This window comes from Nicotiana tabacum, chromosome 4 (genome assembly GCF_000715075.1).
Source record: "Nicotiana tabacum cultivar K326 chromosome 4, ASM71507v2, whole genome shotgun sequence".
Taxonomy (NCBI): Eukaryota; Viridiplantae; Streptophyta; class Magnoliopsida; order Solanales; family Solanaceae; genus Nicotiana; species Nicotiana tabacum.
In genome coordinates this window covers 57,484,637-57,499,878 of record NC_134083.1, presented here as the reverse complement: position 1 = coordinate 57,499,878, position 15,242 = coordinate 57,484,637, and the positions used below count along the sequence as shown (strand labels likewise).

General features: G+C 34.1%; 1 protein-coding gene across 1 annotated transcript; it reads left to right on the top strand.

Moving 5' to 3' along the window:
• The first annotated feature begins 822 nt into the window (after positions 1 to 822).
• Positions 823 to 2,738, top strand: LOC107810012 (protein CANDIDATE G-PROTEIN COUPLED RECEPTOR 7). Its single transcript, XM_016634732.2, has one exon. The coding sequence runs from the start codon at positions 1,049 to 1,051 to the stop codon at positions 2,369 to 2,371; it is 1,323 nt and encodes a 440-aa protein (XP_016490218.1). The 5' UTR covers positions 823 to 1,048; the 3' UTR covers positions 2,372 to 2,738.
• The last annotated feature ends 12,504 nt before the right edge of the window (positions 2,739 to 15,242 follow it).

The following is a 15,242-nucleotide window of genomic DNA, read 5'->3' as shown; positions in this document are numbered from 1 at the left end:
TGCAGGTCGTTCTTAACCGACACACAACCTGCGATCGACAACCTAAACTTCTTTTCTCCATGGGAAAATTCTCCAATCAGAAGGAATACCATATATACGCCATGCACAATAAGCAAAAGCATGACAATGATTTACAAACCCAACATTCTTATCATTCAGGGACCTTTGATTTTTTGTATAGGCGAGTCTTGCATAGATTATGTAATAAGTTAATAGAGGAATATATATCGTAGTATTTTATGCGGGATAGAATATAGAATAACAATATATGTATTAGCCAAAAAATTGATAAAATTAACTAAAGAAAAAAAGCTTTTAAAATAGGACATTTTTGGGTAACAATCTCCATATTATTATTCACGACATATAAATTAGTCCATGATCCAAATGACCTCTACTAATTCCACCCCTTAAGACCAGCTTCATTTGACACTTTTTCCTCCAGCATACGTATCCTCGAACTTAGTGGATAGAGAAAACTAGAAACATCTGCAGTTATCAATTTTTGGTTAATGTAGTTTGTCTGAATAAGAGTTGCTGCGTCAATGATAACAAGTTTCTGAATTGAGAAAAGACTGAGAACTTTCAAATTCGGTAAAAATCCCAACAAAAATCAACAACAGCTCAGCTCGTCCTTAATTCAAAGTTGTAGTACAATAATCAGACTTAAGATGCTAAGAGCATTGAGAAGGCTAGGAAGAAACTGACTGTGACTTATTCTAGCCCAGTCCATTACGTTTTAAACCCCAACCAAAGATTTTGGCCCAACTCGTTGGACTAACACTTCACTTGTGAAGTCTAATTAAGCTTTAGAAGTTAATTTAGAAAGAGAATGTACGCGTTACGAAGTCCAAAACATGGATCTAGAATCAAGTACCTCGAATACTCAGAAAAGTCGATGATCGTTCTCTCAGTCAACCATCTTAACCAGCAAGCAAAGCTTTCACTTCAGCTGACATTTCTCCTTCATCGACTTTCTTCAATTCTTTAAAATCTAAAAAACCCAAACTCAACTCCAAAACATTTCTCTCGTACTAAAATAAAAAACATGGCTGCTCTGTACAAATCTTCCCTTTTCTCTATAGTCTTTACTGTCTTAATTGCCACAGTCTTAGCAGAGATCCGATCTACTCAGATCCGATCCGATTCTCGTCCCACCATACCCTTTGACGAATTTGGATTCACCCATTTCGGCCGTCTCAACCTCACCATCACCGACATCTCCTTCTCCAACCCGAAATCCGGACCCGAACCCGTTCCCTCCGAATTGGGTTTCTTCCTCGTCACCAATGAAGCTTGGCAACACGTTCTTGAACAACTCCAAGATGGTGAAATTCAATGCACTCTCCATTCAAATCTCGTTAAAAGGGTTTTCACTTTTGACAAGTTGCAGCCCTCTGCTCGTCAATTCACAACTTCTTTCAGTGTCTCTGATGCGAATCAATTCACTCTTGTTTTCGCCAATTGCATGCCCAATTTGGTAATTTCCATGAATGTTCACTCTGTTATGTACAATTTCAACCCGAAAAGTGGGCAGCTTGACTTTCTGTCTGCAGGCAAGACTGCTCTTCCAATGATTTATTTCTTGTTTTTTATAGTCTATGTGTTAATGGGGGCATTTTGGGTTCTTACCCTTTACAAAAAACGCCTATCTGTTTATGGAATTCATTTCTTTATGCTTGCTGTTGTGATCTTGAAAGCATTGAACTTAGTGTGTGAAGCTGAGGATAAATCGTATATTAAGAAGACTGGTACTGCTCATGGGTGGGATGTTTTGTTTTATATATTTAGCTTCTTGAAGGGTATTACACTATTTACTTTGATAGTTTTGATTGGAACTGGTTGGTCATTTTTGAAGCCTTACTTGCAAGATAAAGAAAAGAAGGTTTTGATGATTGTTATTCCTTTGCAAGTTGTGGCCAATCTTGCACAGGTTGTCATTGATGAAACTGGCCCTTTTAGTGAAAATTCATACACATGGAAGCAGGTTTTCTTACTTGTTGATATTGTGTGTTGCTGTGCTGTATTATTTCCTATCGTGTGGTCTATTAAGAACTTGCGGGAGGCAGCTAAGACTGATGGTAAAGCGGCTGTGAATTTGATGAAGTTGACATTATTCAGACAGTACTATGTTATTGTGATATGTTACATATACTTCACAAGGGTTGTGGTTTATGCTTTGGAGACCATTACCTCCTATCGGTATCAGTGGACTAGTGTGGTGGCAGCTGAAGCGGCAACACTTGCTTTCTATGTCTTTACGGGGTATAACTTCAGGCCTAAGGCGCACAATCCATATTTCGCAATTGATGACGAGGAGGAAGAAGCTGCTTCAGAGGCACTCAAGCTTGAAGACGAGTTTGAATTATGATTATCATTCTTCAGCAATATGAAGATACATTTGAAGAGGCAAAGTAGAAGATTACTCAATCTCGGAGAAGGTCGTAATATTTTTTAAATCATTGCCTAGTTGTTTGTTCATTAGTGTGTATATTCATTTAACAGATAAAACTGGTTATGTTTTATCTCTATTGTCGCAGTATTCTGTTGTGCACTGAATTCAGCTCTTGATTATCAAGCAAAAAACTGGTATTAGCTTTCTTGTTAAGCTTTAGACGAGCTTCATGTGGTGACACTACTATGCATTTTGCTCTGTATAATTTTGAACAAAACTTGTCTACAGTATAGTTCACATGGTTAGCTGAATAAAAGAGTATGCAATATATGATGTTTTTGTACACGAAGGTGTTTGTGCATCTCTTGCATTTGGCATTACATAAGGACCGAGAACTGGATGATTGCTCACTATAAGCCGGTTACAGCTGCCTGGGAAAATGGTCATGAGTTACCCTAAAATAGAACCGTCAATATGGGCTTGGACCGATGGGCCGGTCTAACACATCCCGTGAATTGATAGGGTTGGGCAAAGATTTTTGGAGCCCATATAAGAACGGGGCTTTTAAGCCCGACCCACGTGCCTGTGGCCCACAAGGCTTGAACGAGGCTTGTTTGGGTCAGCTTGTGGGCCAAATAGTTTTTATTAAATATAGCTAGTTCTTAAAATTTAGTTATTTTTTAATGTTTAACTAATTAACATTGCATATAAATTGAATGTGCTTGACGAAGATGGTGTGTTGGTGTTGGATATGTCACTATTAACATGAATTATTTTTAGTTTGTTTTGAGTTTTGACTTTTGACTTTTAATGAATAAAACATTGTTTTCCTGTTTTGTATTTTATTGTAATCTATTCCAATGTCAAATGTTGTTAAGTTTTGCTGTAGCTTTCTGTCCAGCAATATGTTTTTGACTTGTAAATATTTATTTATTTTTGTATTTTAGATCTAAACTTAATAATAAAAAAAAATTTAATAAATGGTGGGTCAGTCCATGGGGGCCCGTGTCCCATGTAGGGTTAGGCTAACTATTTTATGGCCCATCAAGATGGTGGGCTAGCCCGTCAAATGCCAAGGCTGTGTGGGCTGGGCTGGGTCAGCCCATATTGATAGTTCTACTATAAAATGTCACTTGGTTTACACTCTTCTTGAGGCTGCTTGCTCAACTTGGTAAGTACGAGTTTTTCTGTTCATCTTTTGATTTCTAACTGCTCTCCGTTTATCCAGTAGACTGTATGATGGAAGGTAGTATTATAATTTAGGCTGCAAAAGGCAATGATTTCATTTGTGTAAAATCAAACCTTTTCTGATTAATCTGCCGTTTGCTTTTCTTGTTATTTAAAGTCTACAAAAGGAATTTCAAAACATTTACAGAACGTCAAAAGATGGTGTTGTTAGGTTGATTTTTACAGAAAAAAGTTTTTTTTATAAAGGTTATCTGAGGAACTTCTCAGAAATACTTTTTGGCAAATGATCAAGAAATTCTTAAAAGCTAAAAGCATTCGAACTTGTTTTTCATAAATTTCTTCATGGAGCATTTTAATTTTAAAAAAATAAAAATCAAAAGCTCTTTCAAAGCTGACGTTTTCTAATTCATGTTATCGCTCTCCTAATTTGGAGAGAACATCTGTCTCAATTTTCAATACAACCTAGTGTTATCCAATATTAATCGTTGTGTCGTCATACTGGCTAATGATTAGCACCATTCCAATCCCATAAATTTCTGAAAGTTCTCTTTTTTCTTTCAACGGTATATATTGAAAATGGGAATTGTAGAACAATTTAAGAGTGTGTTCCCTTGACGGAGGTAGCCTTTTGGAAATGGGAATAGTAGATCAATTTAGAGTGTCCCATGTTAGACTATTGACTAGCACTGTCTCCCTCTTCCCATCCATACACATTTATCGTGTTAATTGCGCAAGCAATAGGCCCCCTCCACATCCCCCAACAACACAGAGTAATAATATATTCCGTCCGTTTCAATTTAGATGAGGTACTTTAACTCGATACGGAGTTTAAAAAAAAAAGATTTTTGAAACTTGTGGTCTTAAAAACTTAAGGGGTAAAAGCTCTGTGGGACCATGATATTTGTGTGGTTATAAAAGCTTCTCATTAAGGGTAAAATGGGTAAAATAAAGAATTTAAAGTTGAATTATTTCCAAATTTAGAAATGTGTCATTTATTTTGAAACAGACTAAAAAGAAAATTAGTTCATCTAATTTGAAACGGAGCTAGTTGTCATTTGAATTATTGCCACTCTAGTTAGGTGCAAAGTGATTCGCACAATCTTAAAGTTCTGCTTCTTCAATCATTTATCTAACCCTTTCCATCACAATTCACTATGGTTTTTGTTTGAATACTCTCAACAATGTCACAAAATATCTGCGTAAATATGCGAATAACTAATTGCAATCTACTATTCTATAAGTGAAAGTTAGCAGGCAGCAAAGTCTTTGGGGGGGGGGGGGGAGGGGAGGATTGAATGGCTATTAGTGGGGTAGGGACAGGACAGTTCAAGTAAAAAAATAAATGAAAAAATTATTTAATTTGATAAATAAATAGAGGATATTCAAATAAAATGGTGGAGTGACATGATTTTGTAGAAAAAAGATATTAAATTTAAAAAAATATATAAAAATATACATATCAAGTCACATGTCAAAGTGGAACTAGTTGTGGGAGGAAAATGAAGGTGCGTGCAAGATTGTACAAAGAGAAGGCTTTCGCTCCCATTAATTTCTCCTCTAATGTGGAACACTCAACAAGTTAAGAGCAGAATAATAGTATGTTTGGCTAAGCTGAAATACTTTTCTAAAAATACTTCTCTTATAAAATTAATTTAGTAAAAATCCTAGTTAAGGAAAAAGAGTACACATATTTAGAAATACGCCTTTTGGTTGCCTCGTTAAAAACCTTGCAAGGAAAACCCAGTGGGATAAAATCTTGTAAGGGAAAAAGAGTACAACGCGTATTAACTCCCCCTGATGAGAGCATCAATTCACATCCTTGAGCCTTCGCATCCCAATCTTATACACTAGTTTCTTGAAGCTTGACGTCGGTAGAGATTTGGTGAACAAATCAGCCGTATTATCATGAACGGATCTGTTGCACATTGATATCACCATTCTTTTGAAGATCATGTGTGAAAAATAACTTTGGTGAAATGTGCTTTGTCCTATCTCTTTTTATGAATCCTCCCTTCAACTAGGCTATGCATGCTTCATTGTCTTCATACAAAATTGTGGGTAGTTTTTCACACTTCAAACCACATTTGTCTCGAATAAGGTGTATTATAGACCTCAACCATACACACTCTCGACTTGCTTCATGAATAGCAATTATCTCAGCATGATTAGATGAATTAGCTACGATTGTTTGCTTAGTCGATCGCCAAGATATGGCAGTGCCTCCATATGTAAACACATAGCCTATTTGAGATCGAACATTTTGTGGGTCATATAAATTCCCAGCATCGGTATAACCAACAAGATCAGGACTGCAATCATTGCCATAAAATAATACCATATCGGTAGTCCCTTTTAGATACCGCAATATGTGTTTGATTCAGGAGCAGAGCTATATCTTGTTAAGACATTAACTGAAAAAGTTATGTTAGACTTTGTAATGTTAGAAAGATGCATTGGTGCACCAATTGCACTAAGATATGGTACTTTGGGACCAAGAAGCTCTTCATTATTTTCATGAGGTCGGAATGGATGTGCTTTATCCATATAGAATCGCTTTAAAATCATTTTAGTGTATGCTGATTGATAGACAAAAATTTCATCTTTTATATACTCAATTTGTAGACCAAGACAAAAAAATTTCTTTCCCAGATCTTTCATTTTAAATTCTTTCTTTAAATAGTCTACTACTTTAAGAAGCTCCCTAGGAGTTCCAATGATATTTAAATCATCAACATATACGGCGATATAACAAATTTAGATCCAGATCTTTTTATAAAGATACAAGGACAAATTGAATCATTCTTGTACCCTTCTTTCAACAGGTACTCACTCAGGCGATTATACCACATGCGCCCTGATTGTTTCAATCCGTATAAGGATTTTTGAAGCTTTATTTAATAAATTTCTTGAAAACCTTAATATGCTTCAGAACAATTTAAATCCTTCAATGATTTCCATTATACGTATATCACATTTTTCTTGTATTGAAAGATTAAAACCTGAAATGGCGACATCCACCACGGGAGAACATGTCTCTATATAATTAATGCCAGAATATTTATAAATCTTCTTGTGACACAAGTTGTCTTTATGTCTATCGGCTTGACCTTTTTTTCGCACAAGAACACATTTATACCTCCACTGGCTTTATACTTTCAGGTGTTGGGACTATCCGTCCAACTTCATATTTTTCATGTGAAATAAATTTTGATTGCGTATTTTTCATTTGGCCAATCATTTATCTGTCCAAATTTTATGACAGATTTGAGCTCAAGATCCTAGTCAATATTAATAATATTAAGCGCTACATTATATTAACAATATCATCGACGATCATTTTATATCGGTTCTACTATTACCCAATAAAGACATAACTTATTGAGATCTCTTTATCTTATTATTTTCAGGTACCTGAGCCTCTCCCATGAGGTCTTATGAAGTGTTATGTCGTGGTGCTCTTCTAGAGCACTTGCCTCCTTATTATGACCATCTTGAACATTTGCTCCTCTCCTTCTTCAAGGAGTTTTATCTTTGGAACCGATTAGTCTATTATGCTTTATGCATGCCATGGACTCTATTTATTATGAACTTTATTTTATTTGGAACATTAGCAGATGAATATGACATTTAGCTTTGGGTCAGCAAATACACCTGGCAATATTTTGCAAATGAATTATCACTTGAACTTCAAGTTCACATTTTCTCGTATGAGGATCTCGATGTACTCATAATAATTCATTACATGCATTACTTTTTCAGCTGCCCATTTTTTCCCCCTATTGTTGGGATCACCAACACATATCCCTAGCCTTATTTGGGGATCCATCTTTGTGCATTGTGGTGGAATAATTAAATCATATAGTACATTCATATTTCTAGATGAAAATTATTTGGTTCCTGACCCAGTACCGATTGTGATAGGGAGAACTTATCATAACTTGGCTAGATGCGTACAAGTGTTGTTGTATATTAAATAATACATCACATACCAAATTTTATTTTGGCAGTTTTGTTCTCATAAGCAATGGTTTAGATATAATTGGAGGCATACGATTTCTGCTAAACCAACTTGGATTTAAACCAGTATTATCAAGATAAATCATCATAATTTATATTCTGGAACTGTGCTCTAATAATCTGAGCAATCAATCTTGCAAAAGTCAAATTACAAGTTGATAACAAATGCACATGTGACCATAGAATAAATGCATCTATTAAAATTATATAATAGTAAACGTTCCACATGGAAGGTGACTGGGCCCATATATTTATCACCTTTTATTCATTCTAGAAATCAAGGGATTCAATTCCAACTTTAACTGGTATATCGTGAGAATAAGCAGTACAAGAGAATTCTTGAAGAATCTTATATTTTTTCAATATATGCCAATGTAATTCTCAATTAATTTTTTTTTCGCATCATAATTGAACCGAGATGGTCAACCGGTCATGCCAACTAATATTTATTTCAGTAAATCTCTAGTTTACTTGTGGCTTGTGATTGCATCATCATGCTTATACTTGTGTAGGACAAATAGAAGAAAATTCAGGTAAACTTTCATATTTACCCGGTATGATTATAATAATATAAAGATATTCAATCTTCTATTTATTTATAGTCTTAATATGCCAACCACTTTGGCTAATATATTTGTAAATCAAAATATTTCTTTTGAGACTTACTACAATATTAATGTCATGAACAATTTTATTCATCCAGATACTAACAAATTAGTTCTCTCAGAGCTCTTAACTGCTTTTGTACTATAAGATCTTTTTGGCGTATCACATGTATGCGACCAATGATATGTTCATGTAACTACAGAGTAATATTCATTATCTTTCTTTGTTTCAAACCTCCCTTAGAGGTGAATTGTAGTATTTATCTAACAATGCACAAGTATATTTTTATGCATAATCTTTATCACACACACACACACACACACACACACACACACACACACAAGTACATTATTATGCATAATCTTTATCATATATATATTTTCACATTCATTTTCAGGAATGAGTATGCAATCTCAATGTTTATCACAAGTCACATTCTCTTCAAAGAATTTCTCCCTTTTTATAATTACCATAGTGATAACTATTATTATTTTGGCCTTTCGCTCACCCACATTCATTGGTCAACCACTTGTCTTTATTTAGACTTATCATGCACTCCTACCACATTCACTTCAAGAATGGAGCAAATCAAGTGGGACAAGCTTCATGCTTTTTCATGAAAAATATATTATTTTTCTTTAGTTATTATTATTATTATCAATATGGTGCATTAGGACTTAAACCCAATGCCTTACCCATATAAAGGGATGCTAGGTTATAATTCGTTGGAACTTGAATCCAACGTCTTTTCATCAACATAGTGCGTTGGGACTTGAACACATCGTCTTACCCTCAATCTTTGGCATAATAGGCCAAAATTCACTAGGACTTGCACTTAGGCCTTTAAAATATTATTACTTAATAATTATAGGCATAAGTAAATTAACTTTCAAGAAGACTTATATAACTATTTCAATCTTGAAACAGTTCCTCTGCAACAAAAATGTTAGTTAGGATATATGCCATTTTTTTAAAATGATACAATCACTTTTACATTTTAATAAATTAATTAGGGGAAATGTGCAGATAACCTATAACCACTTATATTTCAAAGACTAAGAACTTCACTAAAAAAATTTAATACGGAGGAATGAGCCTTATGTTTCCAGCAAAAATATTTAAGGCTTAATGCATAACCGTGACTATTATAAATTATAACTATAATGAGTTTATATTGATTGTATATTCGAATGCCAAATTTGCAAGGTACCGTAAAATCGCCTACATATTTGATAATTTTGCTTTTAATGAAATACATCATGTTATGGTAAAAACATTATTACTAAATTACCTTAATAATTATCTATCATAGTATGTAAAAGATCAGAACATATATATACGTTGGAATATTATCTTTGTCCTATAAGAGATGTAGCAAATAAAGACATACCTTTTCAGTTCTTTATTTCACTTGATACAATTGGAAAAAATTATTTTACTAAACACTGCACATAAAGTTAATGCAAAGATATGAAAGTATGAATGGGTTTAGATGGATGTAAAACTTATCTTTGTATTATCATCCAAGACATTTTTCATTGTACTTGATCTCATTGTATGCTTATAATTTGCATAGTCTTAACGTACAAGATCATGAAATGAGTCATTCGTGTTGATAACGTGTTATAAAATAAAAGCAATTTAGTAAAATATGAACAAGACATGTTGTTATCAAATAAAAGCAATTTAGTAAAACATGAACAAGAAATAGAGATAAAGAGAAGGAAGAGATTTTCTTCTTCAATTGTGTGTATTTTCCTATCTATTACAATGCCTTTATATAGGCATGAAAAGTGAAGAAAAATATGTCATTGAATATGTCATTAAGCATAGATATATGTCATTGAATATGTCATTAATCATTTGAGAAGATCATGGAGGAAGAGTAGACATCCACCATAATTTGATTTTTCTTATAACATTTTCGAAGTAGTACTTTGGAGAGAAATAATTTGTGTTTGACTAATCAATTTGAAAATTACTTTTGAGCAATGGTTTGGATTTGTAAAGATTTCGGTACTACATGTGTAGCTGCTAATGTGATTTGTTGTGTGTATATTGGCATTATGCAACGGATTTTGTGGAGTCCGGAACCAAAATAATATATTTTTTAACTCAAGACACAAAAATTGGTGAAAAAAAGAGTTAGTGACTAAAATATATATAGCGCCCTTTAAAAGGGCGTTATACTTGAATATGAAAAGACGGGTAAGTATAACGCCATTTATTAGGGCGTTATACATATTTTGTGGGCCCACCAATAACTATTATGCGCTTAACTAACATAACAATAATTCAAATGGGTATAACGCCCATATTTAAGGCGCTATACCTTAAAAAATCCAACCCCCCGGATTGGGCATTACCTTATTTAAAGACGTTAAGGATTTTATAAAAATCCATTCAGAAAAACTCTCAAGTCTTGTTAAAGTTTTCTTAGTTAAGTTGTTTTGCATTTTGTAATAATATGTGAAGAGTGAAGAATTAAGGTTTCATTATATTGGGGGTGGGGTGGGGGTGGGGGGGAGATGAGGTTGTGGTGGCGAATAACTCAGTAAGCTATAGTTTATCTCTACAGTGTCATGTTAAGTTGTCACTTACAATAGAGTATGATAGATTTGTATCGTTGTTATGTAAAAAAATGAGTGTGAGCAAACGTTCGGTGAACCTTAAGTAACCGGAAGATATCCGTATTATGTCACTCCGCAAGGAGTTGCTTGTTATGCTGAGTTTAACGTCGAGGATGATGAAGCTCTAAGTGATTTTTTTAGGACTCCGGATGAATACCGGGAATTTCTTTTGATAAAAATATTGGAAATGTACGTCAAGGCTGAAGACGTTCGCAATAATGAGGTCCAGGGATATCCCTCAGTCATCGGGTGGTTATTTTGGAGCAGTTTTAGCCGAACAGGTTCCGACTGAAAGAGTTTGGCCTGATCTAAACTTATCTCCACGCGCGAATGAGAAAATTTTCTCGATTTTTCACTCAAAATTTCTGTTATTTTAAATGTTAGTTTATTATTTATATGTTAGTAGTTTTATTAATTTATATGATAGTTTTATTATTATATTTTTTTTATGACTCACTTATTATTGACTATAATAAAATTAAATAATTAATTTTCATAATTATACAAAATTTAATTATTAAATATTAACATATGGGTTCCGGGCTCGATATTTGAGGCCCAGTAGCACGAGGATATCCTGAATTCTTGTGTTCATGATGAGAATTTTTTTTCGATTTATCACTCAACATGTTTGTTATTTTAAATGTTAGTTTTATTATTATATATTTTTATTTATGACTCACTTATTTTTTATTATAATAAAATTAAATAATTTATTTTCATAATATACATGATTTAATTATTAAATATTCACATATGGGTTCCATACTCGATATTTGAGGCCCCGTAGCACCAAGATATCTTGAATTTTTGTTGTTTTCTCATGTTATTTTCTTACGATCATTGATTAGAATTGGACAGAGCTTGTGTTTGAACTAACGACTATTAAGATATAGCACCCTTTAAAAAGGCGTTATATGTATTTTGATCACTAACTTTATATGTAAAAGGGCGTTATACGTATTTTGATTACTAATCTTTTTTTTATTTATTTTTATGTCTTGAGTTCAAAAACTCATTATTTTGATTCCGGACTCGATTTTGGGATTTTGGGAAGGGAAGTTAAGAGAAATGGCAGAGCCGCAAATGTATGTTGTTTTAACTTCAGTGTGAGAGAACATGTCGTAAATAGAATTGTTTCCATAGTACTGTACTTACTAATAAAAAAAGAAAAGAGAGAGTGCACAAAAGTAAGACGAATGTAACTTGCCGTAGCTATAACCTATAGAAATTAGACGTGTAATAAATATGAGTATACGACTCACTCAACAAGGACAATTGTTGCTTTTTTGATTTACCATCTGGTATTTGGTACTCCATTAGTATGAAATTTTTGTCGGAAAATCTTACTTTAGTGGTAAAGTATTCCTAAGAAAAACAAATTAATTTTTTGAATTCAAACTCAAGATTTAATTACCCCCTTCAAATACAAGTTTGGTATAATTGGACTGAGATTTTCTTACCCCAAAGAAAGGGATTAAGATTGAAAAATAGGATATATTCATAGTTGGAGCTAGAGGGTTAGAGGTGAGTACGACCTATTGTCTTATTAGAGGGACAGGGACAGCTCATCCTACTCTACAGCTGTCCATCTTTATTTACTGCCTCCCTATTTTCTACCAGCCAATTTCTTCTTTTCTTTTGGATGCATGTATTTGGCACAAAAGGAAAACTTCCCTTTTTAATATTTAGTTTTTTATTGCTCAATAAATACATCTTATCAAATAGTGGGATTTGGGTCTTCATTTTCCCTTGAAAATCATCTTAATTCGAGTTTAATGGTATTTATTTTAATTAACACCTATGCATTACTATATAATTTAATGGAGTATTAGAAAAGTTCCCCAAATATTACTCTCACATCTCATTATCATGTTACATATCTTATACTGTCAATATTCTACAAAATAATTGTTAAAGCTAAAAACATTTACATGATGATATTTGATTCAATGTGTAACTTAAAAAATATTAATTTAATTTACATATTATATTAGTGAGCGTGAAAATGAAAATAAAACAATGATCGGAGGGCTTCTTTGACGGATAAAGCATCATATAAAAGTTTGAAATTTCAATGTTTTAGGAACTTCAATTATTGAAAAATGATGAAATTGCATAAAATTAGGATTATATGAAATATTTATGAACATTGCAATATAGAAATTAGAAATGATTGAATGCTCTTCTCCATTTGCAAAGAATAAATTTCTTTCTCGCATTAAAAAAGAAAGGATAAAATTCTTAAGTACTAATATAATGTTTGAATTAAAATATAAAAAAGACAAAATTATCCTAAAGGTAAAGCGACTTATTTCATGTTAAAATAATATGCCATATTTTAATCTATATCTATATTAATATTATACTAAAAGCACGAAGGCCTTTAGCGAAATGTCGTTCGCCTTTTTTACCCTTTAAGAAAATTGTAACGACCCGACCTGTCGTTTTGAGAATTTAAGTCTCGTCCGACGGCATAAGGCCCTGAGCAGCTTCGTATCATGTGTATTGACTTGCGTGCGTGGTTGAATTTAATTACCGGATGATTTGGGACACTTAGTCCCTAAAACGAAAGCTTAAGCCTTAGAATTTTGACCGTAGTCGGAACTATGTGTAGACGACTCCGGAATGGAGTTTCGTCGGTTCCGTTAGCTCCGTTGGGTGATTTTGGACTTAGGAGCGTGTTCGGATTGTGAATTTGAGGTCTGTAGCTGATTTAGGCTTGAAATGGCGAAAGTCGAATTTTTGGAGATTTTGACCGGAAGTGAACTTTTTGATATCGGAGTCGGATTCCGATTCCGCAAGTTGAAGTAGGTTCGTAATGTTGAATATGACTAGTGTGCAGAATTTGGGGTCAATCGGACGTGGTTTGATAGGTTTTGGCATCAGTTGTAGAAATTTAAAGTTTCAAGTTCTTTAAGTTTGAATCGGAGGATGATTCGTGATTTTAACGTTGTTTGATGTGGTTTGAGGGCTCGACTAAATTCGTATTGTATTTTAGGATTAGTTGGTATATTTGGTTGAGGTCTCGGGGGCCTCACGTGTGTTTCAGATGCTTAACGGAGGAAATATTGGACTTAGAAAATTTCTGAAGTTTGCTGGTTTCTGGTGTTTCGCACTTGCGGTGGGGGAACCGCAGGTGTGGTGCCGCACGTGCTGATGATTAAGCGCAGAAGCGGATTTGGAGGGAGTGGTCAGAGGCCGCAAGTGCAAGGTGAGTTCCGCATCTGCGATGCCCGCAGATGCGCTGGAGAGATCGCAGGAGTGGTAGAGGACTGCAAAATCGGACATAGGTCCGCAGGTGCGCACACGCAGGTGCGACCTTTTGATCGCAGAAGCGGGCGATGAGTTTTAAGTAAAAATTGCACCTGCGATGGAATTTTCGCAGGTGCAGAACCGCAGATGCAGTTGAAAGTCCGCATAAGCGGTTTGACTCGCAGAAAAAAGGTTGAGTGCGGGGGGTTGATTTCATTCTTCATTTTTGGACTTGAAAGCTCGAAATTTGACGATTTTTCGAGGGATTTTCAGAGAAAGATTTTGGGTAACGATTCTTAATTCCTTTATGGTTATATTCTACTAATTTATGGTTGATTTCATCCTTTAATTTCGGATTTGGATTGAAATTTGGGAAAATATTAAGAAAAGTTCTTAGGCCGAATTTTGGGATTTTGATGAGATTTTGGTATCGAATTTGAATAATTTTGGTATGAGTGAACTCGTGAGTGAATGGGTGTTCATATTTTGCGACTTTTACCCGATTCCGAGACGTGGGCCCGGGGAGGCTTTTTGGGGCAATTTTCTAATTTCTTGCTTTAGCTTTGATTTCATTAGCTAGATTAGTTCCTTGTACTTATATTTATGTTATGTAATTAATTTTGGCTAGATTCGGGCCATTCGGAGTTGGATATTCGTGGAAAGAGCATTGTTACGTATTGATTGAGCTTGGTTCGAGGTAAGTATCTTGCCTAATTTCGTGTGGGGGAATTACCCCTTAGGATTTGAGTCTTCTATGCTAATTGTAGTCTGTGTACGCGAAGTGACGAGTACGTGCTCGGACCTATTTGTGGAAAGTTGGCCTTTTAGGGCTCTTAGGTCCTTGTATTCACTGATTATGCAGTTGTTCTCGTTATGATTATGTTTCTTAATTACTAGTTTCACTTCTACCTGCTTTTATTATAATTAATTACTTCATGATCCACTCTTGTTGTTTATTTGATTCATTTGTGCCTTAACTGAAATTGTTATCTCTTCTATTGTCATGTTATCTTTCCCCTAACTGCTTATCTTTATTTGAAGCTATAATTATCTCTTTTGTAATTGTTCATTCTTAATTGAATTTGTTATATCTCTTTCTTAATTGTCAACCTTAAAAGAAGTTAGATATCCTACATTTTAGTTGATTTGCC